A 27,949-nucleotide genomic window follows, 5' to 3' on the forward strand; every position below is an offset into this window, starting at 1 on the left:
AGAAACTAAAAGTGATCAAAGCACGAAACATTCACGTATGATAGACATTTGATTGAAGATGTGTTTAAACGCTTTTATTTTGTCTTCCGTCACTTCCGGTCCACACCGGAAGAGTTCAAACAAATCGAGCTGTTTGTCAGTTTAACTTTTTTCCTTTGATAGTTTTAGTTATTTCGATAAATAATAATGTAAGATAGGCAAGTAAACAAGAAATTATAAATTTAATTTTCATTGAGCACTTCCGTTTGTCCGTTTCCTGTCCCGAGTCAAAAATTCTTATTTTGACGAGATCTAAAAAACGGTAACGACTTGAACAACCAAACTTTGTGGAATGATAGACCAATGTATGTACATGTGTTACCACTATTTTGTTTAATCCGGCGTAACTTCCGGTCGTCAAAGGAAGTACAAAAAATTTTGATTGTTTAAAAATTATTTTGTTTACTTAGCCTGGAAGTAACATTTAAGCTAAAGAAATATAAAAGGTCATATTCAAATGGTAAAAAAAAAATCCACTTTCGGTGAGATATCTCAAATATCTCGAATAGCCTTATTTTATAAAAACATAAAGTACTCGCAAGATCTCAGAAACTGTGAAAGATCAAGACAACAAACTTATATGGATGATGAACATTTGTTTGTACATGTGTTTAACGGGTTTCATTTTGTCGTACGTCACTTCCGGTTCTCACTTGAAGCATTCAAGCAGATGACTTTTTTTACTTTAGATTTTTTTAACATTTTACTCAATGTGAAGAACAGTAACGTTCCGTAGGTAAATGTACTAAAAATATCTACTTTTAATTTCCTTAATCACTTCCGTTTGTCCGTTTCCGGTCCCGAGATAAAACTCTTTTCTTAACGAGATACGAAAGGTAACAGAAACTTGGAACATCCAACCTTTGAGGAAAAACAAAATGTATATATTATATCCAATTTCTGTTTACAAGATAACTGGATTTTGTGTGCAGATTAATACATGAGGAACGGAAGACATTTTTGTTGCCATAGCAACAAGAGTCTAGTTTAAATTATTTCTATCTATACATAAGAGGTAAATTAAATGTTTTAGAAGGTAATTTAGTTTAATTAGACTAATTTTATACACATGCACGAACATCGCCTGAGCAGTTTAATTAGTCGGCAATTAATCCACCATCAATGAAACCGTTAAATAAATAGCTTTGACTGCGATCTAATTGGGAGAACTAAATGATGAGTATCTCAAGAATACGTTAGCACGTTTTTTTTAAACCGAAATGCTGCCTCTACTGCCATAAGTTGATGAGTAACTAAAATATAATGCATTATATGATAGATAATAAAATGAATTAAATAATGCCCAAAATTTCATAAAATGCTCGCATATACATGTTAAATTAATGTATTATTAAATATATTTTCAATCGGACTTTGAATATTTCCTTTTGTGCAAGCTATATAATATTTTTTATGTCCATTTGACCAATGCATGTATATTATTGCAATGTCATATTTTGTATACTGTTTATAATGACGGAAAATTGGCTAAAATGCCTTCACTTCACAAATGTTTATAAAAGGCATTAATTAAGACAGCTCGATTAGGTGAAATCACGATAATTTTAAATTACTTCATAAAACACAACGTTAGCAATTTTTGGGGTTTGCTTAGATCGATAAATACAGGTAATCCTTGATCGTTAAAATTTTTTATATAATATATTGAAAAGGGGCGAAACCACTCGGCGCGAAACCTCTCAGCGCGAACAAGCGATCGGAGCGAAACCACTCGTTACCCCTACATTAACTATGTGAATTTGATAACTTGTTGAATTTTCCAGGGGGTTCGAATCACCCCAACCCCTCTCTAGATCCACGTACTATGATTGAGTAACCAACAAAAATAAGAGTGTGACTAAAATGGGTAGCACTTCAAAAATAATCCACAAAATACGAATGTGATAACGTTCAACCTAACATTTTTTATAAGATATTTCTACGCATGCGTATCCGGAAAAAGGAAAATATGGCTTCGAAAAACACATTCTCACAATTTTTCTCTCGGGACAAAGTAAGTAAAAGTACAATAATTAGTGTTCTTTGACCAGTTAAGGCAACAGAAATTGAAAATGATTCGTGATTTACTTGGATTAGTTGAATACAAACTTACATCAATTCAAAAAATGTTCAAAGATAAGTTTGTTTACATCGGAGTGATACTAACTTTCACTTTATATTGTGGCAACGATTACAGTTTTGTTAAACCTGGAATTTCACCACAGTTAATGCTGACCATATTTTTGATCACAATTTTACAAAAAACTGATTTACTCAATGTAATATTAAACTAAAACGTTTTTATAATCTTGTGTATTCTGTTGTAAGTCTACTCTACTTTTATCTTCATCCCAAAATCATGTTTAATGTTATAGCTGCTATCTAAAGATGTTGAACTCTAGCTGATAAGTTTGATCAACTAACTTTTAAGTGCTTGCTCTGCTTGATACATGAACTAACATTTAGACAAAAACCACAGAAGCACAGAAAGAACAGTTAAGAAGCCCTGAAAAGTTTATGTAGAACTACATGTACATGTTTTATGTTTACAAGTGCATTATTCATGTACTTTGTATATAATTAATGCCGTCAATATACTTTCATGATTTATCAACTTTTGATTTTTATGGATTAGGATTATGTGTATATATTTTCAAATGACTGGCAAACCTTAAGCTTCCCTTTGCTATGTCACCTCACTATGTTAAAAGTGTGCTTGGTGTTAATAATTGTTTCATGGTTTTATTGTTAAAAAGAAAATGGCGTAAATAAACCTTTCCCCACACTTTAAAAAGAGGAGGGGGCTTGAAATGTAATTACTTCTCTTTTAAAAAAATGAAAATGAAATTCATTATTTGAAATCTTTGGATATTAACCTTTAAGGTTTGTGTATGCAGTACTTATGAATACTCCTGAAAGTCCTTTTGTATGAAATAGAAAATGGATGAATATAGGTCCTGACTTATTTTGTTTTTACAGAAGATTAAAGTGGATTATAATACCTCTACTAACCTCAATACAGTAAAAAAAAAAAAGTGTGTGGTAACACAATGGAATTGAAACAATGTAGTTATTAAAAAAACAGCATAAAAACATATGCCAGAAGGATTTTGTAAACAGAGCAATAAGACTCTCAAAAATGTATATCTGTGTTGAAGTCACTGTCAATGTGCTAGCTCTTGTTTCTAATGCTATAGCATGTATAATGATAGTTTTTTTTGCCTTTTTGTAATTGAAAAGTAAGGTTTCTTAAGTCAATTGTTAACCAATAAATGGGCCTTATGCAAATGAACTATATAGGCACTGGTATTTTTAATAAAAATGATTTTAATTAAGAATTAATGTTGACTTGAAATTTCATCTGATTCAGAATCTTAATGTGAAATATTGTTTCAAATACCCATACAAGTGTATGAATTAAGCCAAAAATTAAATGAATTTTAACACAGCTTTTGGGTAAAGAGAAATGTCAGCAGCAAAAACAGACTATCTTTATGAGGAAATGTTACATATGTAAATGACATAATTAGTTACATCCCTTGATATCAGATTGACAAATCTACTTTATTTGATAACTGTGTCAAGAAGAAAGGATTATAGAGTTACCATTTACATGATTTAGGCATTAGTGGTATGATCTTGTGTTATACATGGGGAAAAGCAAGACATGGGCCTAGAAAATATGTCTGATACTAATTAAATCTAACAATCAATTAATACTTTTATACAGTACATGATTTTTGGTAGAAAGCATTAATAGATGAAGTAAGATGATATTTTTTGCATGGATGGATTGGGAGTGTTAAGAGAGCAGTACCCCCTTTTTGGTTTAGTAAGAAGGAAGTATGACAAATATCTACACAACTGTTTCCTGATCACTTATGATAAATAAACCGAGCATTCAGGTTACAGTGCACAATGGTGGACATGTGACAACAAGATCTTCAGATTATTTTTTTTCCTCACAAATGTAACATATATGTACTACATGTTTGTGATAAGTGTTTGTGATAAGTATGAACACTGGGATGTTTTGCTCTTTGTGTTGGAATCCCCATTGAAGAATATGACTTTCAGATAATCTTAATAAATGAATAAATATAGAAAGGGGTTTTGAAACCCCAGATATGCCTATGACGCTATCAGATTTTGGTATGCCGGTGGAACCAATTGTTCTGTTTTTAACACATTATTTTAAAATAGAGGGGGTATATCAAGGTTATCCCCCTTGATAAATGCATACTATGCTCCATGCTACCAGGCAAGCTCCAAATTAACTGTCATTTATCACTCAATAAGACAATGTCATGTTTAAGAGATGGAGCAGATAGTAAGCAAAGGATGATAGATTTTTATGAAACAGATTTGCACAGAAATAATTGGAGAGTTTCCAAAAATGTTGTAAGATTTGATAAAAAGTTATCTTTTGTGAGAGGAGTGCTACTAGTGGAAGTGCTGTGGTTGGGCAATGTGAACAGGGCTCTTCCTGTTAGAGACAGAGAAGAGGGGAGTTAGGAAAATGGGGACAGGCTACTCCACTGAGGCTGTAGGTATTCTGTACAGTAAGTTCTCATTGGTGTTGTCAGCAATAACCTAATGTACATTTAATGCTTAGGTTATCTAGATGAAGATTACCAGTATACATTAAATTGCCATCATCATAAATTTCAGGGGCAAAGTATATATGTATATGTTATGAGAAAAATGCCTGTACTTATCGGCAATTAAATCATAAAGAGACCGCATACACTTCATGAGAGGGAAGTGTTACGTGCTTGTTGATATGTTGATTTTTGTGCAATGACCAGTGCGTGCTCATGTGTACCGGTAATATTAATTTTCATAAATTTTAAAAACACTTAAAAAAAAAAAATCCCACACTTTTTTCCTTCAAGAAATTCATCCTCAATATTAAAACAAAAATAAACACCCCCATCTGTTTTAGAGGTCCTTGTGAGAAAGATTAAAATCTAGCCATCCTACATTGTGTTAGTGATAAGTTAGGAAAACAGCAGGCTTCAAAAAACAGTGTTCAATCATTCAGGGAATGCAGCTGTTTTATGATTGTTGTTTTTTTTCTCTGGCAATATAAGCAGAGTTAATCAGAAGAAATGTACATCCACACTATCAGTAAGTCTGATAGTGTAGCAAGGTGTGTTTATTTTCTTCTGCCCCTCCCCCTGCAGTGTGAGGGGGATGGGGTGTGTTTATTTTGTTCTGCTATAGACAGTGTGTAGAAATTGCCGTCTTTTGTGGCCATGCGTGTGTTCATGTGATTAGGACTCTGAGTCATGAAATGGGGTTTAACACATTTAGTGCACATGTCAGGGCTCATTATTAAGTTACAAAGAGGTGCACTAAATGGATGGAAAGTCCAATGAAAGCATATGTTATTATTAATAATAATGTAGAGTGTAAGATTTAATACACAATTTAGAGTAAAAATGTCTACACATACATTCACTTCTCTGTTCCCCTCTCTCCTGACCAAGAAATATTTATCTTTTAAATGGAATGATTTTACTGTTTAATTTAAAAACTTCATATGGTAGTTATGAAGATACATACCGGTACATGAATGTAAATTCAGGCTATTCTTTAAAGAAATTTTATGTCAGTAGAATATTGAAAAAAAAAAATAAAAGTGGTATATGTTAAGTTAATTTCTCTCAATATTTGAAGTTAACATTATGTATACATAAATGTTTTCCTTAGGTAATTCATCAAAAACTCATATTGGTAGTACAGACTACTAAAATCAGAATTTTTTGTTAAAAAACTTAACAGTTACATGTATGAATCTTTTACAATTTTGAGTTCCTTGTCAGACATTATCAGCATGAAAGGAAACAGATCATCATTTAAATAGTAGTCACATGTGGTTTTATGTATTTGCAGACTTTCCGTCCCAAAAAGAGATTTGAACCTGGGACCATGAAGTTTAATCTACACAAGCAAGCCAATGCCTCATTGAATTCTGGGATAGATTTAAAGGAAGTGGTCAAGCTTCCACCTGGAGAAGACATGAATGATTGGATCGCAGTACATGGTGGGTCTCACAAATTGAAATTTATGGGGTTTAATAGAATCATTAGAAATACATCATGGTATCACACAAATACAAATTGGAATTTTTTTTCACTTTTGTTTTAAGTGGTTGTTTATTTATACAATTGAAATGTAACCTATTTAGACACACTCAAAAACATGTACTTGAATTTCGTCCAAAAAAGGAGGTTATGCTGAAATTTTGGATTTTAACATGAGTTCAGGAAATACAGATGTAATAAAAGCTAGCTTTTCCTCTCCATTGTATGTGATTTTAGTCTTAAATGTTTTACAGATATAATATGTGTAATTATATCAGGCCAAAAAAAAAATGTGTGTGTTTCCTATTTCATCAAATTTTAAAATAGGGTAGGTAGGTTGTTTTTTTTTTGTTTTTTTTTTTTAAATGAGCTTTAAGTTTTCCCCTTTCCTAGCATATGATTTTTCTATACAATAAGAAAATGTATTTTACAGGTGGAGCAATCGTGGATAGAGACAACTGTTACAGAATTAAAGCTTTCTTAAATCTAAGGTTTATTTAGAATGTATACGAAGATTTTATTTTCATGTAAATAGAAAATATAAATATGACAGCCACTATAAATTAACAGAGTATAATACTCATTACCACAAATATATCATAAATTGGTTATTAGTTCTATTTTCCTGGTCAACTTACATAACAGTAAACATTAATATCGTAACTGTAAGTGTTGAATTCAGAAACAGAGGAAATTCTGGTTGATCAGATGAGAGCCTTAGAATTAAATCTTTTCAATAATTCCCAAAAAATGAATGCATAATTAATGGTTTAAGACTTATTTTAAAAATTTTCATTTGCAATTGAACTGCAGCATTTTAAAATCATATTTATAATATGTGAATGATTGTTGGGCCTATTCAAAGACTTACGATGTCTGCAGTCTCCACACCCAGAAATATAAAAAAAAAACTTTGCCTCTGCTTTTTTCTTGTACATCTTTATATTAATTTTTAACACATCACTGCCCTATGAAACTATTTATTGCATTTATTTATTGCATTGATAATTAAGCTAAAATAACCAAGGATAACTTTCATCCATACTGTCAATCTGCACTTAGAAATCTTTAAAACGCTTTGATAAGTGGTGTTTTCTATTGAATAGTTACAAGCGTTTTTTGAACTCTGATTTGTAAGACTCTATTGTTTAAACCAATTACGGTTGGTAATCTGGATTCGGAATAAAAAGTGTTAGGGTTGGCGCATAAAAAATAGGGTCGGTCGGGAAACCGGAAACACACATATTTTTTTTTTTTGGCCTCATGTTAAGGAAATAGGCTACTAAGCTAGAGTTCTATGTTATGTGTTCTATTACAAATGATACAAATGTACAAACATTAAGCAATATATTTGATGCCGTGCTTTGTTGTATTGATAACATCTTTGGCCACAAGGTTACATATCCTGTAAACTGTCATTTCTACTAAATCCACAGAAGGTGATGCCCACAAATATTAATGAATCCATGGTTTGCGTTACAACTGAACTTAGCAATAATATAAGAAAAATGCGAAATACAGGGCTGTAACATCAGTAGAAATTATGCATGCACTTAAATATCTATAGCATATAAATGAACATTAATTATTAAGAGATAATGTGTTTCTTTATGGAATACAAGTAGCACATTGAGGCACAGTTGTCTAATTTTCTGTTTGCTTTTTTTCAGTGGTAGATTTCTTTAATAGAATAAACCTGTTATATGGCACTGTGTGTGAGTACTGTACAGAACAGACATGTCCGACCATGAGTGGCGGACCCAAGTAAGTGGCCACCCCAGATATTGCTGGATCCGGCAATTTATCTATCGTATTTTGTTTGGGAAGTTCTTTCAAATACTTTATCGTAACTTAACCATGTCTTATCTTCAGCAATGTTGAATAATTCATAAATATCGGGGAGTTTATCATTCATTTTATAGATTTGACTTCAGTTTGGAAGATGTGTAATGATTTTTATATCTTTACAAATAATAAGCTGATGAAGCAGATAGAGACATGAATATGATATCTGTTATTTGGTGCGAGTGTTCTGATGTTGCCTTTATCCTGATAGATATGAATATCACTGGTGTGATGGCCAGACCTACAAGAAACCTACAGCATTACCCGCCCCTAACTATATAGCCTTACTTATGGAGTGGGTGGAAGCACAGATCAATGACGAAAATATCTTCCCAGTCAAAGTCGGTAAGTACACTGATATGATCAGACAAATCTATTGTTCTTAAACTCTTCCCAATCAGAGTCAGTTGGTAGATTATTTTCTCTATCCAGATAGGTCAGTGTAATGTATTTTATCTGTCCTTTACCAATCACACCTTCTTGAACTTTCCTGACAGAACTCTGAAAAACACCTCAAATGTGTATTGGAGCCGTTTTAACAAGAGCTTGGACTTTGAGCAGTACGTGTCAATCTCCAATTTGATGAATGCGGGGCCTACTCATGGTTCACTGTCCATTTGTTGGCTAATAGATATGAATTATGTTCACAACAACACTTGTCCTACTTCATCCTGGGATGTATATTTCAGTTTCAGTTGCAACAGTGTAAACACACAACTGAGCAGATCTTTGAAAAAACTTATGATTCAGACAATCTATGGATATTAATGAGCTTCTTTTAGTGAATTAGAAGAAAAGATGTCAATATTCGACAGCTTGTTTTAATGAGAATACTAGTTATTAACATCCCAAAGAAAGTCCAAGCTCTTGTTAAATGGCTCTAACATTACTAGATGTTAAAATTTGATACAGAATTGAGTTGCTTGCTATCAATGTAAGTTTTGCCTAGTCAGCATTGAATGCCTCTTAGGTTACATCATTGAAATTAATGAAGCTTAGCTCAAATCTCATTCTATTATCTCCGCATTAAGTATTTAAAAAAGAGGAGGAGGTTGTTTTTCTACATATCGGAAAGGCCCAAGAAATTGTGATTGGTTATACTGATGTTCTCTGGTCATAGACAACTGTTAGGTATCTTTAAATATTGTTTTGTTTTTGCATTTTATCCAATTTTTTTTTATCCATAAGGAGAGATAACTCACACTACATCTTTACACCATTGTTTAATATTATAAATATATATTTTCTAAAATCACTTTGACTAGTACTGGTTAGGTACTGGTAGCTGAATATGTATGGATATTTTGTTAAAAAATTATCAGAATTGAATTATGAATTATGAAAGCAATGGGATACAAATTATCTGATAGTGTAACAATGACAAGATTGAATCTTGTTATAAATTATCTACATGTATTCTTGTTTGTGAAAAATAGATTTACTTCTATAATTTTCCCCAGTTAAATGTGCGTTGCATATTGATTTTATATGAATTATTTTCTTAAAAGATGTGCCAAATAGTTTCTGATTTTGAATATTATATAATTGCACCCAAAGATAATATGTAACTGTCATGTACATTTATACCATGCCATGCAGCACAGTTGTTTTATTAATCTGATCCTAACATTATCAATACATGTATTTATTTGGATGAGCATTTGTATTATGAATTCTATATCAAGAATAACCATAGGAAAAATGTTAATGAATGTCATATTTTGGTACATAATTAAATTTTAAGATTTTTATAATTGACATTATTGTTGCATGTATTTACCATAGGTATTTGACTGGTTCCAAAATGATAAACTGAGAAAAAGATTTTTTTTTAATGTATGTTAACTTGATTTATTGATTTATGAAATTGCTCCTTTTAGTACCTGTACATATGTATGAAATTGTTCAGTTATTAAAGTAAATCTATAAATTATGTAAAAAAAATTTGACTTCAGTCTTAATATGATCAGTTTATGGTTTTGTAGCCTAGCTGGCTTTATTTTGGAAATATTTTATTTTGGAAAAGCTGTATACTCCTTGCAAGATTAATATGTACAATGTTATGTTTTCAGATTCACTATAGTGTGATTATGAAAACTTTTGTTGCTGTAGACACAATAAGCTCATTGCTGTTAGTCTCTGCAGCTGTTTACAGCGCAATACAGGCATTAGAATACAATTTTTCATTTTTCAACTTTATGATAGATGTATGTATAAAATTCCTCATTCATAAACTATAACACATGAAACATGATGTGATGCAGGTGTGCCATTTCCAAAGACATTTTTACCAACAGTAAAGAAAGTATTGTCACGTCTGTTTCGAGTGTTTGTGCATGTGTACATCCACCATTTTGACAAGATGGTCGCTCTTGGAGCTGTGAGTAGATTGGTTGTTGCCAGGCAACAGTGAAGTACATGTATAGGTAGCCAACAAGGTTGTCAGAAGAAAAGGCTTTGAAATTTAAATGTTACAACTGGTTTGATAATTTTTCATGTCACAAAGTCTGTATTTATGCAGTGCTTAATAAATGTGAAAAGAAAAAAATTGTCTGAAAAAATAATATCTTTGGACTTAGAGGTCTGTTGCTTCTGACTGCTGCGTCGGCCATTTAGTGGTGCTCACTGTTAATGGACAAGAAAAATCACAGAATGATGAATTGTATTCCTCCACTTCTGCTTCAACCTCCACTAAACAATGAACTACTTGTAAATGTGGACAAAATTCAAATAAAAAAGGCACATTTCCAGGTAGTTCATTACAAGCTATAAATCCTGTATTCTCTGTTATGTTATGCATGTGTGCATGTCTAGCTTGATGCTCTTGGAAGATTCACATGGTATGTACTTACCTAGTAGACTGTTAATCTAGCTAGGGTAGAAATTAGATCAGTGTTGGTAGGAAGAGAGCTAGGTCATCTCAAGCTTGATTTTTGTTTCACACTTTTTGTAGGTGTACCTTTCCCCAAAAATTATCAACAAATAGTCAAGAAGATACTGACACGTCTGTTTAGGGTTTTTGTACATGTTTATATCCACCATTTTGACAAGTTGGTAGCCCTTGGTGCCGTAAGTATCTCTGCTACAGACCTCTAGCAAACCTCTGTGTGAATATAGAGCTAAACATAGGGACATTTGATGTCTGTTGTTTACTATCCTTTCCCAAGTTAGTCAGCAACATTATGTACATAAATATTTCGTATTTCAAAGATTCAGTCAGAACAATTAATTGATATTGACCTATCTATATTGATGATTCTTTGCACTATTTTCTCCTGACTTTACAGTTTCATTATTTATTCTGACAGTAATATATGAAAATACTTCTGTCTTACTCTGCAATCTGATGAATCAGAATGTACATATACTTACTGGTTTTCTAACATCTTGCTACCTAATGTTGATACTAACCACAAAACCACAATTAGGGGTATTAAGATAGCTTACAACTATGGGAACAGGTCAAATAACAGGGAAGAGATATCAATACTAATTTGAATAAAGGAAATTATGTAAACTTTGAGAAAATTAAAGATTGTTATTGAATGTATTAGTTCTCAATGAATGATCAGGCTTGGTTTATGAAAACACAAATGGAATGAAGTTGTACATATTTTGTTCTCTTTGGATTGTGTTTGTGGAGAACTGATTCAAAATAATTTTTATTTTACAGCTAAAATTTTGATAATTTGTTAGTTTGATTTTTTTAAAATAATATGTAATGTGATAAAAAAAATTTTAATCAGAAAATAGGGAGGGAGAAGAAATAAAAAACATTATACATTTAAACATGCATCCATTTTATTTGCAATCTCTATTTTTCTATCTTTTCCTCGTAAACTTTGATTTTAATGTGATATGAAAAAACATGTAATGAAACAGTCAAATTTTGTTTGGATTGAGCTTTTTTGCCTTAACTTATCATACTTCCTTTCTATATCCTCAGGAAGCTCATGTTAACACATGCTACAAACACTTCTACTATTTTGTGACGGAATATAACCTGGTGGACAAGAAGGAATTAGAGCCTTTGGTGAGTGACTGAGGGGGAAAGTACTCTATGAATCGAACACACTCTATTTGTTGTTTAAAAATGCTTGTAAATGCTGTAAATCAAAGATTTTATGCATGTGATTAATAGCCATGATTTTATGGTCAACCTCTTTTCTTGAATACAGTGTAATTTATCACAAGGGAACACAACATCCCACAACTCTTAAAAGTTAAATTTTTGGGTTAGATTTTTAATCTGCTATTCATGACAGAAAACTAAAAAAGATGCATCTACTAATATTTTGGTTTACAGAAATATATATAAAACTTTTTTATTTCATTTGAGGATATTATGATATCCATTTTTTTAATGTTTTCAAATTTAAAGCAAAAAATCAGTGCAGTAATTTATCATTTTATCTTTAACAGAGAGACATGACTGCCAAGATTTGCCATTGACCAAAACAGCTGCTTATTTGACTGACTGAGGGGAGAGCACCCAGTAAAGAAGCAGAGCTCCTGTTTGGAATATTGAATGAACATGTGCTGAATTTGCAATCTGTCAAACATTCTGAACCTTATAATCCATATTTACAGGATTTTCCTATGTTGGAAAATTTTAAAAAGTGTTTTTATTTGATATGTCAGGGATATGATGAACACAAAAGTTGCTAAATTACAGATATTGATGCATAAAACTTTATGTTTGCAATATGTGCATTGTTTTGGATAGTTTTGTTAAGCAAGAGATGGACTTTTGTGACTTGCAGGATTGTTTATTTTTGTTGAACTGATTTTAATGATTTTAAATATTTTTTTAAAGTTTTATATTTCATCTTTTCTCATTACAACCATACAATGATTTCTGTACAGTTTAGTCTCTTATGTTTTTACTCTTGCCAACCACTGAGATTTTTGTTCTAATGACATAAACATAGAGCTAGTAATCAAGAACTTTTAGTGTTTTAGAACATTTAAATTAAAAAAAAAAATAAATGTTACAATTATGAGTTATAAACTTATTCGATTCTGTACATCTAATTAATTTTTACTTTTTAAATGTAAAAGTGATCAAATTTATAAAAATAAATATATGAAAAAAGGAATTTAAACAAAGTATGTCAAGTTGCTCAATTTTTTTTAGCAACCTTATATTCTTAACTTTTACATTGATTAAAATAAAAATATGATTTGATTCATTATGTGACTGTAGAAAATGATACATGTACAGTATTTAAATTGAACATTAGTTTTTTGCTGTTTTAACTACTGACGAATCAGTTAAATTTGTGGGGTAAATTTTCTTGGATTTTTTTTGGGGGGGGGGGTTACCTAATTGTTTACTATTACAGTACATGTACTTCGTTGATTAATGGATATGTCAATGAAAGGTATTCAAGAAATCAACAAATAATTAAGCCACACCACACATTCTTCAAATATTTCTTCAGTGTATCTCAAAGAGTCCATTCCAAACTGTATGGAACACATCATTGACTCATACTTCATGCATGATATTTCATTAGAATACCCATATTCTGAATATGTTTTACTTGTATTTTCTAGGGTATATAACTACATGTAACTTGATCCAGTCTTTTTTATGCTGTTTGATGGCCAGAACTTTGATTTTAAGATTTTTGTAATATTTTGAAAGTGCTTAACATTTGCCTGTTATTTATTGTTTATATTTATCTGAAGATGCTTCTAGGAATTAATCTAGAAACAATAGAGATGGTATGTTTGTGAAAATAGCTTTCTAAAATCAGGTTATTTTTTCATAGTGTATTAACTTTCAAGTAGCTTGATTCATTTCCTTTTAAATGCTCTGATGGCCAAAATAATTTCAGATATTTGCTGTAAAGAAATACATATTTGACAACATTATGATGGAAAATGTATTGGAATGAAGTGTATACAATGTATTGTGATACCCAGAATTTTATTTCTCTAGTCATTGAATAATTCTAAAATCAATTTACTCAATCGAATTGCAGGCATAATTATGTTATTTAAAAACATGACTTTTATATTATTTCTCTCTGTTTCATTAATGACTTGTATGCTCCAGTACATGTACCTGGTACATATACATTATATGTTGAGTCTCTCTCAGGCAGTCTGTGACAATTCTGATAAGGAATTACATAGTATTGTAGGTCTAATTATTTAAGGGTCTTCTTGAGGAGTGTTTACTAGGGAATTCTATCAACTTTTGCTTTTTATCTAAAACTGGTGTCATATTGAATACATCGTGATCTGGTATCATCTCTTTTGTACACGAGTCTTTGCAATTGTCTCAATGATAATAAATCTTTTACAAATTAGACCGGTTCTTATTTTTTAGTACTGAAACAATTATTTCTGTGATGATAGAGCGAAAGAAATTTTAAAGAACTTGCAGTTCCTGAAGGTCATCTTTAACAGAAAATATTTGAATCGGTGTTCAAAGATATATGACTTGATAACAGCAATTCGCTACCGGCTTCTGGCCAATGCGTCTTAGAAGGACGGGTCACTAGTAATAAAGTGCGATAGTTTATGTCGAGGAAAAACATTAACAACAAATTTATATACGGAAGCATCTGCAGTTTGTCATCAAGAAGGTGGGGAGATAAATTTCACTTGATACCAACCCAAAAATTGATGCTGTGGCATCTCTCTCATTATTGTGAGTACAAACAAAGGGGTATATATTAAAATGAACGAGTAATATCTAAAACGTATAAATCATTTAAGCTGTAGACAAAACGGACAAAGAATTTTAGGAACTGTCACCAAAGAAAATGAACGAAAATATGAATGATTATTGAACAGTCACGAAGTCATTGGGATCTTTGAAATTCTTTAATGTACATGCCGATCAATTCTTAAAGTGTGTATTGCAGATATGTGAACGTGCTAATCCTTAACGAATTTAAGATAATTACTAGATTTATAAGAGAGATGTTTGAAAACGTTGGGTTGTAAAAACAGAAAGAAATAAGGGGAAAAACTATTATCATGGCATTTACAGAAACAAGATAGTTTGTAAAACAAATCTGAAAATTTATCATATTTCGTAATTATCATCAGGTGGTAATAGACCAAAATAACCATCCGTACTGTCTGGAGTGCTAGTGTGCCATTTCAAAATTCTGAGTTTACTAAATGATAAAATTCAAAGTTTTTTTAATGATATGAATAAGTACTAGTATTAGATGGAATGGTCCGGGAACTTTATGCAAGGTTCAATGTAACATTTATGCCTAGAAAGTAAAAGAATTAATTCTCTTAGACAATCACATGTTTTTCCCGACATTTCCCTGCAAACAACGTCGCATTTTCAAGATGACAACGCACCAGTGAACACGGCTTGAGTTGTAAAGTAATATAAATTCATATAGTTATCGAGGTGTGTTGTAGCCAGCAAAGAGTTCGATGCTAAATACCAAAATGTTAAATTTACAACAGCAACAATTTGCTTAATAGCTATAAAACAATACTTGGTAAGAAAGTATCCATTTATTTAATATGCTTATGTAGATTTATGTAATGACCTCGACAATCAAGCATTAAGTTACTAGCTCCGATCAGCTGTTCGAAGTTATTTCATCATGGCAAGATATCATATTATTATACCTCTTAGGTCTCAAGACACATAATAAAATGTATTTCACCCAAAGAACAACAACTAACAAAACGTTTCATTTTTTTTTATTTTCCAAGCGCGATTAATCTCAAATCACGTCCGGCTTTCTTCGCGATTACGTTTAGCTAGACATCGTGCCTTTAATGGCATTAGTTTAAAATTGGAATTCAACTTTAGGTGTTACCAAATATTGCATAAAAATAGAATTTAAGGTTTTTGTTTAACAAAAAAGATTAATTGATAAAAAATGTTTTATTATAACATTGAGATTAAGTAATATAGTTATATGGGTTATCCAACTGACTGTATATTTAACGTTCTATAAAATTGTAATGATGTTTAGGAATGTGATCCTATAAAAATGCTTCATTACTTATTTTTGGATTTATTACGAGGGTCAATCAAAAAATACGAAGACAATATGGCTGTCCATTATATATTTTTCATGAAAGTCATACTTAACAGATTAATCTGTGCACCAACGCTTATGTCATTGATATGCGAAGTTTTAGTTCATTTGATGAAACGGTATTTTTGTTACCTCTTTTTTAAAACAACATGTTTTGTCACCACGGCGCACGGTGACGTTCAAAAAATGACGTCAAGATTAAACACGCACAGTTTATAGATATACCCCGTCTTTATATCACGTTTAGTCTCTTGTAACTTTCTCCTTACTATTCAAAATGGCACTGAACCACTTAACAGCTTATTTGCACACATTTGTTCCAGAATCATAAGTTAGTTCTTCAAAGTTTTCATTTTCTAACCGTGTATCTCTTAGTTTACAGTAAGGATAACCCTTAACGTCGATTGACGTTACTTATTTTTTTACCAAATATTTACAGATATTCTACTCTCTTTCGGACTGTTTTATATTCAAAATAAACTTACCACCACCCCCACAAAATTAATTACAGTTAAACACAAACTTGCATATAATTGAGCATTTTCACAGCGTTTGTCGGCTTTTTCCTTGGTTAAATCCATTTTGTTTGTACCTCTCGTTGCGCCGTGACGTCCGGCGACGTCGATGTTTTTAGTCAATTCTAAAGAGGACTATCTGTCTTTAGTAACCAATATCTGTTCGACAAAACAATATATCCCGCCATTATTTGGAACATAGACTACCAAGACAAAATTTCATTTGAGGTTTCAATATTATTTGGTTTTAATTCCAATTTATAGCGATATTACTTTCAACATTATATGGTTAATTGTTGACATACCACAAATTTTTACCGTGCGCCGTGACCTCATTTTTGCAGGATTAGATTCTAAATAATTCTTAGAAATAAAGGAATTTCTTAACTTTTTTTCTTGCAAATTGTTTTAAACTATTGCTAGATTATGTCTACCAAATTTAGTAATGTTAAGTAACAAAGCTATGACAAAAGTCTTCGTATTTTTTGATTGACCCTCGTATACATATATTTTTGCATTGTACAATAGCATATCGAAAATCTAAGTCACTAAGTTATGTTTCTTTGTGTTAATAATCCTAATGCTTTAGTTTATTTAAGATGATATAATTTATCATAAAATTTATACAAGACCAGTGTTTACCTAGCTAAATGAATAAACCAAGGGAAGTCTAAATTCAGCCTTTTGTAACACACGAATAATGAAAGGTTTTTAAAACATACGAGAAAGGTTATATTAATACTTTTTATATCCTATATCCTTTTTTTCCATTAAGCGTGACAGACATTTAAATCTAGTTATGCTTCACAGTTTCCTGAACATTACTGAGATATTTTTTTCAATCCTTTTATTTAAAGAATAAATGACCAACGTATTTAACATATAGCTGGCAAGTTAATTTTCCTTTCAAAGGCAAATGCACATATGTTCCTTCTTTAGGTCAGTTTAAATCCGGAAAAGCTCATCCTGTTGTACTGATTACTTTCCAGTTTATTCCCTCCATAAGCTAGGCCAACCCTCACAAAAACAATTTCTCCTTTCGTCAAACTCAAAATGGTCATTGACGAAGCGGCAGCCCGATCATTATGATCCATAGCATCAGAGAACGTGACGTCTTTCACCTCACCATTTTTAACCACCTCTATAGTACTGTAAGATTTGTCATATGCAGCTGTGCTTGTATGAAATACGTAAATTCCGCTTTCTGGGGCTGTGAATTTGCCAGATCTTACGTCATATCCGTTTCCTGCGTTAGTTTCAACCCTATCGTAGACCAGAGTCTTATATTTGGAGATGGTGTTGATTGGGACATTTTTTGACATGTAAGCATAAAAGGCAATTTGATGTCCTGGAATGTAGGAAATTACAAATTTAATTCATTGTGATAAACCAATCAAAACACATTTTCAATAATTATATAGTTTCCTTTAAAAACTCTTCATTTATAAGTTTAAAGTCTTCTTGTTTTGAAAGAATGTTAAAAGTTAAACACATTTGGTTTTTAAAGTTTAGGATCAATTCATATCCTTTAGAATGAAGTTGTAAATGAAGACAAAAAATTCCAACACCTGTAAATTCGTACCTGAAAGACTTTCTTTTCGTTGGGAACAAAGACTGCATATTGTGTCTTCCATTTCCTTCCGGTCACACGATTCGTGGCCATAAGAGACATTCAGACAAAGAACAACGAGAATACAGATTATGTGCATTGTAAGAGTATAGCAAAACGTAGTTTTTTTTTACTGAACGCAACTAATTGCTATTTTATATGAGTAAGACAATTGCATGCTATAATATGTTTCATATTTCAATTTAATTTATTTTGTAAATATCAAATTACATCAAGCTACTCCTACTGCTAAGAGGATTGATTTCAAATTTCCTTGAAAATCGATGAATACAGAAACTAGGTCATGTGACAAAGATGTGTGTAAAAAATTATTAGGGACCGTATAAGTTTGTTTTCAAAACATTTATGAAATATTGCATACTATTTACAAATAATTAGTAAATGTTTTTAATCATAAAACGCCGTTTTTCTAAATATTCTAAAAGGTGATTTAAAAAAAATTCGAAATGATTAATATTTCAATTGATTCGTTTAAATAAAAAAAGCATTTAATTTAAATAATAAAATCGGCCAAAATAATAGTCTTTAGTGTTAATAGCAATATTTCTTTCTTAAATTGATTCAGCCATGAACAGTATGCAATGAACAGTGGATTTCATAACTTCTCGCTAGCACATCTACAACTTCCTTTTTGTAGGGTTTCTTGTATATACTGATGGACTTTAATCATAGGCATCGACGGTCTTGTGTCCATTACTGCAGATCGAAAAGTAAATGTAAGTTTAAAGGGGCATTATCACGATACAAAAAACTTTCATTCACAAAACAATATCTACTGCATGATAAGTTTATTATCAATATCAAAAACTATTAAAACATATTTCATATTTTAATTGTTTCGAATGAAAAGCATTGTAGTGCACTGTGTAGACCATAATACATCTGAACGAAAATATGAATGCTACATGTAGTATATCCCTTCTATGACAGTTTTAATCCAGAGAAACACGTTTTGGTGTGTGAATTACTCTCAAGATATTTTCCCCGGAATGCTACTGTGAGATCTGTCATAAGCAGTCGTGCTTGTATTAAGTAGGTTAAGTTCTCTCTCTGGATCCGTGAATGTGCGAGACTTCACGTCATAGCCGATTCCAGCATTGGTTTCTACTGGATCATAGATGAATGTTTTGTATTTGAAAAAGAAATTGATGTACATATTTTAATTTCGACATATACAATGTAATAAGCCACTTTGATAACATTGAATATAAAACAATAGATGTTTTTATTATTTATGATTAGTTAACTTAATTCAAACGTACTTGAAAATCAAGTACAAGTATTATGATATAATTCATTTAAAAACTGCATTCCTAGCAGCAGTCCTATCGAGATGTTGGCTATCATTGCACAATCAAGTGCACTAACTTTTATATGAAATTCCTTTATACAATATTAGTACTAAAGCTTTTCTGTCAAAATTCACATAAAATATGACTTTAAATAATGAATATCGGAATTAGTTCAAATTTCAAAACTTTCGAAATGAAATTTTATGGACAAAGTATGTTAACACCGTTTTTGCGACTGCCACGAACATCCTTTAGAACTTTTGTTTCGCTGAGTACATAGACTGTCGTATTAATTAAATTGGTCATAATATTTTGGGGGAAAGGGTGTTTGAAAGCCAGAAAACAGCAATAAATACAATGAATATCGATCTTAAGTAATGAATCAAAATCAAAAGGAACAATTTTGAAATGGGACGAATGCTCGACAACTAATTTACTTATCAATTTAATGGTATCATTTTAACTCAGTAATAGCTTCCATTCATATGCAACAAAGCTTATGGATTGTGTTTTGTGTTTGTTTTCATCTCTCTCTTCGATGGACATATTGGTATTAAACTCTTTCAACCAAAGTCCTCGGGACGATTTCAATGTGATGGCGGATAAATACTGTTTCATTCATTGATGGTTTCTTTTATTTAATGGAGAGACATGGCATATATATTACAGTTATGTAATATGCCCATTATTGTGGTAGCATTGTTGGCAATCTGTTATAACGGTAAGTGGTTATGATTTTGCTACAAAATTATATATATTTTTTATGGATACAAATATTTCAATAGTATGATTCAAAACCAATTTTGTTCATCACTTACATTTTCATGTTTACATTTACCCAAATTGGCAGTGGGCGCTTGGTTAATAATGACAACAGGAAAATTAAAAGACAAAAGAAAAAAATTGTAATAATGATAAACAAAGAAAAATCACTAAAATATTTCAAAAATTTTGACAATGGGAATTCACCCAACAAAATCTTAATAACATTGAAACCAATTCTTGGAGAAGTTGATTGGTAATTATGCATTCTTAGGTTGCTCCAAATTGTTGATTTTTTTCACAGCTGACAAAAACATGTTGGATAGTGTCATCTTCACGTTCAAAAACGGACAGCAATTAGAAGATACAACATTAATTTTATTAAATAGTAATCAACAGAAAGAATTCTATGAAGTAATTTGTATTGTAACCATTGATAAGACGAGTTATTGATTGTCCAAAAACATACGTTGAAAGCATCATAAACACAAAGAAGAAGTGCACTTAAACTATAGAGAATGGGCCCTTTTTCAGTGCCGTTTTTATGTAAAAAATATCAACAAATTGCTTTTTTCTCGTAATATTTAAGCACTGATGGATACTTCCGATTTATACGCAGGCTTAAATTTACCAAAATTAGCATACAATTTAAAAAATTGAGGATTTTCAAATACCTATAAATAATCTAAATCCGGAAAAATCGAACCGAACCTACTTGAATTGTGTTTTTTTTTAATCAGAGGGAGGAGATATTTAAATCAACATTGCTCTGTTGGTGGATCGACTGGCGTGTTTGCTGAATTATACTTTATGCATTATTTTACGTCTGAAAAAAAAATCGAATAAAGCTTTGAAGTTGCATATTACCATAGTGACCAAACAAACATTTCTGACCATACAAAGATGATGGAAAGCGATTTAAAACGTGTCAGTGTATTACAGTGAGCACATTTGACAAACGTTTACCTGGATAGAATCCACGTGATTGTTTGAAATAATTTATTCCATGCGTGGGTTCAAACATGGGTCACGCAGGTAATAGATTTCGCTTGCTATAGGAAAAACCTTGAAATTTTCATACGTTTTTCATTTTTTAGGTACCAGCTTAATGTAGTACAAACTTCTTACTTTCACAGGAGTTTTCTTAATGTATAATGCGTATTTTGTCTTTTCCACAAGTTTGTACTCGGTTAGGCTGACAGTAAACAAAGGCTTTGAAATGAATGCCCGTCCTCGATTTACTATACAAAATCACGAATGTCTGCTGACCCCTACAATGTTTTAAAGCTTCGTGCTTTTTATAAACAATAAATTCAGCGCTAAAACTTGTTAATTCTTATGAAATAGATATCAATAGATAATGTTAGGGGGAAAATATGCTTAATTTGAATCTTTATTTTTTCACTTTTTACCGGGGTCAAGAAGTGCACTCGTCCTTTCTATCCCCATATTTGTACAAACTCATTCTGGATTTCACTTGGGTATTGCAGTTGGAGTAATTTTTTTTACATGCAATTAGCTGTTTGTATATAGGTTTTGTACATTTGTTTTGCAAAATGACATTATTAATGTTTATTATTTTGTGTCGAATTACGTGTTTGTAGTTTATATAACAACTATCGTATGATTTTAAATTTTCTCCCCAGGGTATTCAATTGTCTCTACAAAACATTTTCATTATGCGATTATTTATATCAATTATCTACAAGTTAACTTTATTTCAGTGACAAATTTTATGATTATTTGCTTTCATCGCTGTTTTTTCTAAATATTTGAATAATTAACAAACATGGACACACTATCACCTTAAGGTTATACTCGTCAGGTTAATTGTTCAACGGCTTTTAAACTTAATTTAGGGCTTATTTTTATATAAAAGTTTGGGTTTGTAGACAAGCGACGAAGAATAATTGTTGTTTCTATTTCCTACAACTATCGCAAGAGTTGTCTAATATTTGAGAAATGTTTAAGTTGAGAAAAAGTCCCAAGGGCCATTGCCGAAAAAAATCAACTTTAAATCCTCATTATAGATATGCTTTTCTGAATGATTTACTCAAATATAGTTCGTGTGTTTACAATAGCGGATGTAAAAGAGGATGGATACGATTGCTTTATCGTGAACAATCATCTGAATGTTTTTCATGTATCTATTACCATACAGGGGTTTTGGCTGATCTTGAAAATGCATACTACAAAAAGAGCAGTGTAAGGAGCAATGTACTACCGGTGTCTGACCTGGATGTCTTAGATGGACGGTTCACTCGTGTAAAATGTGCCAGTCTCTGTCGAGAAGCAACTTCATGTCAAACCTTCTTTTACAAATCCGATGACAAGCAGTGCAGTCTTTATAATTACCCTCTCCTGGAAAACACCCCCGTATATGCCAACACAGGCGTTGCCGTATATGAAACGATCGGTAAGCTTCCAAAATGCTATATTTAACTCTATTAGTTTTAATAAGAAACACCAACAAAGGCATGCTGAAGATTTTATTGAAATTATAAAGATACCAGTTTTTAAACCTTGTTTTGCGACAATGTTTATAATGCGAGTTATTTTATATTTATCACCGACTTATTTTCATAAATTATATTAGTATTGTTAGAACGCAAATCGACATTAAATGTATGTCTTCTTGGTAGGTAACAAAAGAGCCTTTAGTGGGTATTTTACTGCTTTTGTTCTTGTAAACATCTTTTAGGATGCCCGAACTCTGACTTTGTCTACTTCAGAGAGGCTGGTATATGTCTGAAGTATTTTTTATCGACAACGGATTTATATACGGATGCATCTGCAGTTTGTCAACAAGAGGGCGGGGAAATGGTCTCCCTGGATACCAACAAAAAGATTGATGCTTTGGCATTTTACATCTCCCATTATTGTGAGTACATTCGATAATAAATTAACCTACTGCTGATTTGATACTGTAGTTTAATATAGAATTGGACGAAACTTGCAGATTTTCGCATTATATACCTAATAATATATATATATATATATATATATATATATATATATATATATATATATATATATATATATATATATATAATTGAATTACTAAAACATTTATAGATAGGGTCAATGTCAATAGAATGCATGTTTAATACAGTTTTGTTTATTTCTTGTTGATGCAACAAACATAATAGAGGCTGTTTCTGAATTTACCATTTACGTTTATTGCAGAGCAAAATGATTCGCAAATTTGTATAAAATGAAATTTGATAAATGATTTACATCCTTTTATCTTTTGTTTATTGAGTCGGATTCTCCTTTGGAAGTGTATCAATTGGACTTCGCAGTACCCCGGGATGGACTTGGAGCAATGGTGAACCAATGTCAGTCAGCCATGCTCATGTCAAGAACTCGATCAATAATCATGATGGAGCAATGAATCCGTGCAGTCATAATTTTTGAGGTGTTTTAAACGTTGTATCTACAGTTGATCTTGAACTCTTTGATAACTGTTGTAACAATATTCCAAGATCATTTGTGTGTTCTACAGAATCGCTTAAATAATCAAGTTTAAGACAGAAAATTCTACATTGAATAGTCAAATCATCATAATTATGTTATATAATGTTATAATACCATTTTAATTGAAGAGCATATATTCGTTCAGATGTATTATATCAATAATGACACTCAATTAAATAGTAAAAGATAATTATCACTAAAGAGGCCTATAGTCATACACCAATTAAGACAGTTTTGTCATGGATTAATTAATCGATGAAAAATTTTTGTATTACTGTTGTTTATCTTAAATGACATAAAAAGTCATTGAAGTTATTCATCTTCTTTTTAACATTTACAGAATATTCCATATTTCTCTCTTATCCGAGATTCCTCTGACTCTAACCCCCACGTCCCAATATAAAAGCGGGGGTTAGGGTCAGAGGAATCTAGGATTAATTTCTCTCATGACTGTTCTTTACTGTTTAAACCAACTTTTCTGAACTCTATCTGTAAATGTGTTCAATTTGTCTGCATCGCTTGGTGTGTTATAGGACCGAAGGCATACAAAAATAAGTATTCAATGCTTAAAACGATCAAATATCAAAGAAATGAAGTAGGAGTGTGATGATGTTGACAATAAAAAAACAATGGTTAATATCCATATGTTGCATTTTGCAAGAGAGAAATTATCACTTGCTCAACTTTAATTTGACATATAGTTTGGCTCATTTCTTGTTCCAGATCTGCATTTATTATAAAATAACTTTATTTATTTTCAAATTCACATCTGCTGAAAAGAATATCAAAGCTTCATGAAAATTATTGAAAGCCCATCAGGAAATATAGGAAATAAATATAACTGCAAAACATTTGATATTTTTTTAGAGCGGTGAACAAACAAGTTAATGGTCGGGGTACCCGGCGCAAACATATACTCGAAAATGATGAACTGAAACTTTAGTTTATAAAGTGTGGGTAGACCAAGAGTGAATTATAAAGAAAATAAAATCAACTTTCCCACCTGCGTCCCCCATCTGTATAGAGTAAAACTAGAAACAGAATGTGATTATGTTATATTTACACCCAGTGTGTATTTCCCCTTATGAATGCATTGGAAATCTGTGACGTTCAATTTCCTGTGAATACATTGCCTAATTATGCGCCATGAGCACAAATTCAAGTATCAAATGTTTTGAGTATATCTATTATTGTACAATGAAATCAAATATTCAATCTTACATAACCAATGCAATATGAATTAATGGAAAATAATCGTTAAATAAAATCTATTCATCGATAAAAAGGTTTCTTTTCGAGAAAGTTCCTTGCACTTTATGTTTAGTCGCGGAAGGGAACTAAATAGGTTTTATGGCTGTTCCATGTATGTTTCAAACATATCGCGCTAACCCGCGGTATTCAATTTATCTGCACCACTTTGTGTGTTAAAGGACCGACATCCAAAAAATAGCACTCATTGCTTAAATAATCACATATTATAATATTAACCTTTCTTCTCAAAATTATCTAGCAACCAAAAAAAAAATGATGACTAAATAATTCATAAATTTAATGACGTAATTGATTACATAATTTGTGTAAAACTATCCCTGTGGTCTGAAACTGCCAAAAAAGTACGTTAAATGAATGGAATGTAGAGCAAAACTAACTGTCATATTCTATTTTCTGCCAAATTACAGACCTTGCACAGTTGTGTCACAAGCATTGGTAAATTCGTCATCTATGTTGTTATCGAACATAAAAGGTGATTTGCTTTTAAATTCTATAAAACATAGTGGTCTATCTATTTACTGGAAGTATTTACATCAATTTACTTAGTACTTGTTTTACTTGTAAAACCTTAATTGCAACCTTTTATCGAACCATATAGATTTAATTTAAAAGCTTTTTTCAAAAAAAGGAAGTTGATGCATGTGTTTGAAGACATGCACTTAAATAACATTAGAGGGATACCATTTATAGGAGGATGTTGAAAGTTATTGATGCTATTTCCAAAACTGTTTCTGCAACAGAGAGGTTGAACTTGAAATATATGTTGCAGTTTTAAAAAATGTCCATACATATGCGCTAGCTCTGTTGTCAATTTGTAATAGAGGTAAGTGGATTTAACAGTTTTTGTTGCATTATTTTCCAACAAATATCTGTAAAATCATCTAATTTCATTTTTTTTGATGTTTTTTATCATATATTTGTACATGTATCTAATTTACAAAATTAATTTAAAAAGTTATTTTGGCTAATCTTCAAAATGGTCACTACATGAAAAACGATGTAAGGAGCAATGTGCTACCGACTTCCGATCTACATGTTTTGAAAAAGGAATTGTCTCTCGTAAGATGTGCAAGTCATTGCCGAGAAGAATGTGCATGCCAAATTTACTTTTACAAATCTGAAGACAAATGGTGTTCCCTTTATATGTACCCATTGCTGGAAAACACATCTGTCTCTCATAATAATGGAGTTGCAGTATATGAAATGATAGGTATGCTTTTAAAACCTATTATTAAACTATATTTAGCATTAAATTTTGCCTTTTATTGAAATTTTCATATAAAAAAGTTCATGTTTACTAGAACTATCAAATAATTCTAGTTTTTGTTTTCAATCTTGAATATTTAATTATAAAAAGCTATTTGCATGCTAAATATTTCACGGCTTTATGATTTCCAAAATGTTCATCATTTTAGATAGAAACATGGATACAGTTGTGTTGAAAAAGCATAACCGTATAAACCGGTATTTGTTGATAAAATTACGGGTTGTTTTTCAACACCTAATTGCTATTAAATATTATCCACATTTGTGTTACTTTGTTGGTATCTATAAAAGGATATCTTTAAACGGTAACAAATACATTAAACTTAAGTTTACTTACTTTTAGGGTGTCCGAACTCTGACTTCGTTTACTTCGGAGAGGCTGGTGTATGTCTGAAGATTTTTACATCAACAGCAAATTTATATACGGACGCATCTGCAGTTTGTCAGCAAGAGGGTGGGGAGTTAATTCTACTTGATACCAACCCAAAACTTGACGCTGTTGCACATTATCTCTCTCATTATTGTGAGTACAAACAAATGGGTATATATTCATTTTAAACATTAAATATGGCAATCAATTCTGATGATTAAAAAGTTTGCCTGTTTCAGAATTTACACTTGATGACTATACTGTTTATTTTATATCTCTCTATGTATAACTACTTCTATAAAAGAACCTTAATTGTCTGTGCATTTCACAGAATAAACAATGGAAATATCAACGTTAATGATAACATCATCATGCAATCTGATATTTCTATTTCCTTTTATTAGAAAGTAAGAGAGCCTCATTTCGTAAAAATACCACTGTCTATAAAAAAAAACACGATAAGAACACTTTAAAATTACTTTTTCTATGCTTATTAACTTATGCTTTGTGGCACGCTTAAGATCGAAAAAAAAATTGATTAACCATTTACAGAATTTGTATTTTCTTTTGCCAATGAAAGTTGGACCCAATGCGGGAACACCTGTAGCTATTGGACTTCACAGCACATCCTCAATTTGGACATGGAGCATTGGTGAACCAGTATCTTTCAATCATTCCCATGTCAAAACCCTAATTAATGATTATGACTCAGAGGTTAATCCATGCTATTATAACTACTGTGGTGTTTTACGGGTTTATTCTACTGTAGATATCCGGACCTTTGACATATACTGCATTAATATTCCTCACTTACTTGTATGTTCAATGCTTTCTCTTTTGTAAGAAAATCAAAAAATGATGTACATTGGAATGCATAAAATATTTTCAAACCGATGATAAAATTCATATTCCAAAATCAAAATATAACATGTTTTTAAAAGATGAAAATTTGTCTAATATACATGTAGTCAAATGACTACAGTTATTAATAGTTTTACTCTCCTGAAACAGAAAGGATAGCATTAACCCTGGTTTACATATGTGAAACATAGATTATCGTCGTGAACTTTAGTTTCTGTCCGTACAACCGATAAACCTAGTTTGTCGACTGTGAAACCATGTTTAGCCCATTTTTGTGAATTTGGCGTGCCATATGTATGGTCGAGGGACTTTATGCTTGGTTCAAGGTAACAATAATGCCGATAGAGTTAGATATTTATCCCGACCCGTCTCTGCCAACAACTACGCTTTTTAAAAAAAGAAGACAACGCGCCAGTGCGCATGGCATGTGTTTAAGAGGAATATATTCACGCTGATGATACTCAGAGTCTAAAGACAAATGTTATAGTAAATTGTTAA

General features: G+C 31.4%; 3 protein-coding genes across 8 annotated transcripts; 2 read left to right on the top strand and 1 right to left on the bottom strand.

Moving 5' to 3' along the window:
- Positions 1 to 1,909: 1,909 nt before the first annotated feature.
- On the top strand, positions 1,910 to 14,295 carry LOC128183871 (MOB kinase activator 3B-like). Of its 4 annotated transcripts, none has more exons than XM_052853072.1 (7): positions 1,910 to 2,053; positions 5,938 to 6,088; positions 7,799 to 7,892; positions 8,185 to 8,318; positions 10,238 to 10,353; positions 11,920 to 12,006; positions 12,396 to 14,295. In XM_052853072.1, exons 1-7 carry the CDS (start codon positions 1,985 to 1,987, stop codon positions 12,423 to 12,425), a joined length of 681 nt encoding a protein of 226 aa, XP_052709032.1. In that variant the 5' UTR covers positions 1,910 to 1,984; the 3' UTR covers positions 12,426 to 14,295. The 4 variants fall into 4 exon arrangements, with proteins under 4 accessions (XP_052709032.1, XP_052709041.1, XP_052709049.1 ...); XM_052853081.1 differs by lacking the exon at positions 10,238 to 10,353 and adding an exon at positions 10,927 to 11,042; XM_052853089.1 differs by lacking the exon at positions 1,910 to 2,053 and adding an exon at positions 4,436 to 4,585.
- A 3,063-nt stretch (positions 14,296 to 17,358) lies between these two features.
- Positions 17,359 to 18,268, bottom strand: LOC128157421 (complement C1q-like protein 4). Its single transcript, XM_052819967.1, has 2 exons — positions 18,104 to 18,268; positions 17,359 to 17,869 (listed from the first exon to the last, which is right to left on the bottom strand). Exons 1-2 carry the CDS (start codon positions 18,228 to 18,230, stop codon positions 17,457 to 17,459), a joined length of 540 nt encoding a protein of 179 aa, XP_052675927.1. The 5' UTR covers positions 18,231 to 18,268; the 3' UTR covers positions 17,359 to 17,456.
- A 523-nt stretch (positions 18,269 to 18,791) lies between these two features.
- Positions 18,792 to 27,563, top strand: LOC128189678 (uncharacterized). 3 transcript variants are annotated; one of them, XM_052861390.1, is made up of 4 exons: positions 18,792 to 18,867; positions 22,367 to 22,621; positions 26,564 to 26,743; positions 27,171 to 27,563. In XM_052861390.1, exons 1-4 carry the CDS (start codon positions 18,807 to 18,809, stop codon positions 27,431 to 27,433), a joined length of 759 nt encoding a protein of 252 aa, XP_052717350.1. In that variant the 5' UTR covers positions 18,792 to 18,806; the 3' UTR covers positions 27,434 to 27,563. The 3 variants fall into 3 exon arrangements, with proteins under 3 accessions (XP_052717350.1, XP_052717341.1, XP_052717358.1); XM_052861381.1 differs by lacking the exon at positions 18,792 to 18,867 and adding an exon at positions 19,450 to 20,164; XM_052861398.1 differs by lacking the exons at positions 18,792 to 18,867; positions 26,564 to 26,743; positions 27,171 to 27,563 and adding exons at positions 19,998 to 20,164; positions 22,907 to 23,086; positions 23,468 to 23,991.
- Positions 27,564 to 27,949: the final 386 nt, after the last annotated feature.

The sequence above is a fragment of the Crassostrea angulata genome, chromosome 1, assembly GCF_025612915.1.
Source record: "Crassostrea angulata isolate pt1a10 chromosome 1, ASM2561291v2, whole genome shotgun sequence".
NCBI classification, from domain to species: Eukaryota; Metazoa; Mollusca; class Bivalvia; order Ostreida; family Ostreidae; genus Magallana; species Magallana angulata.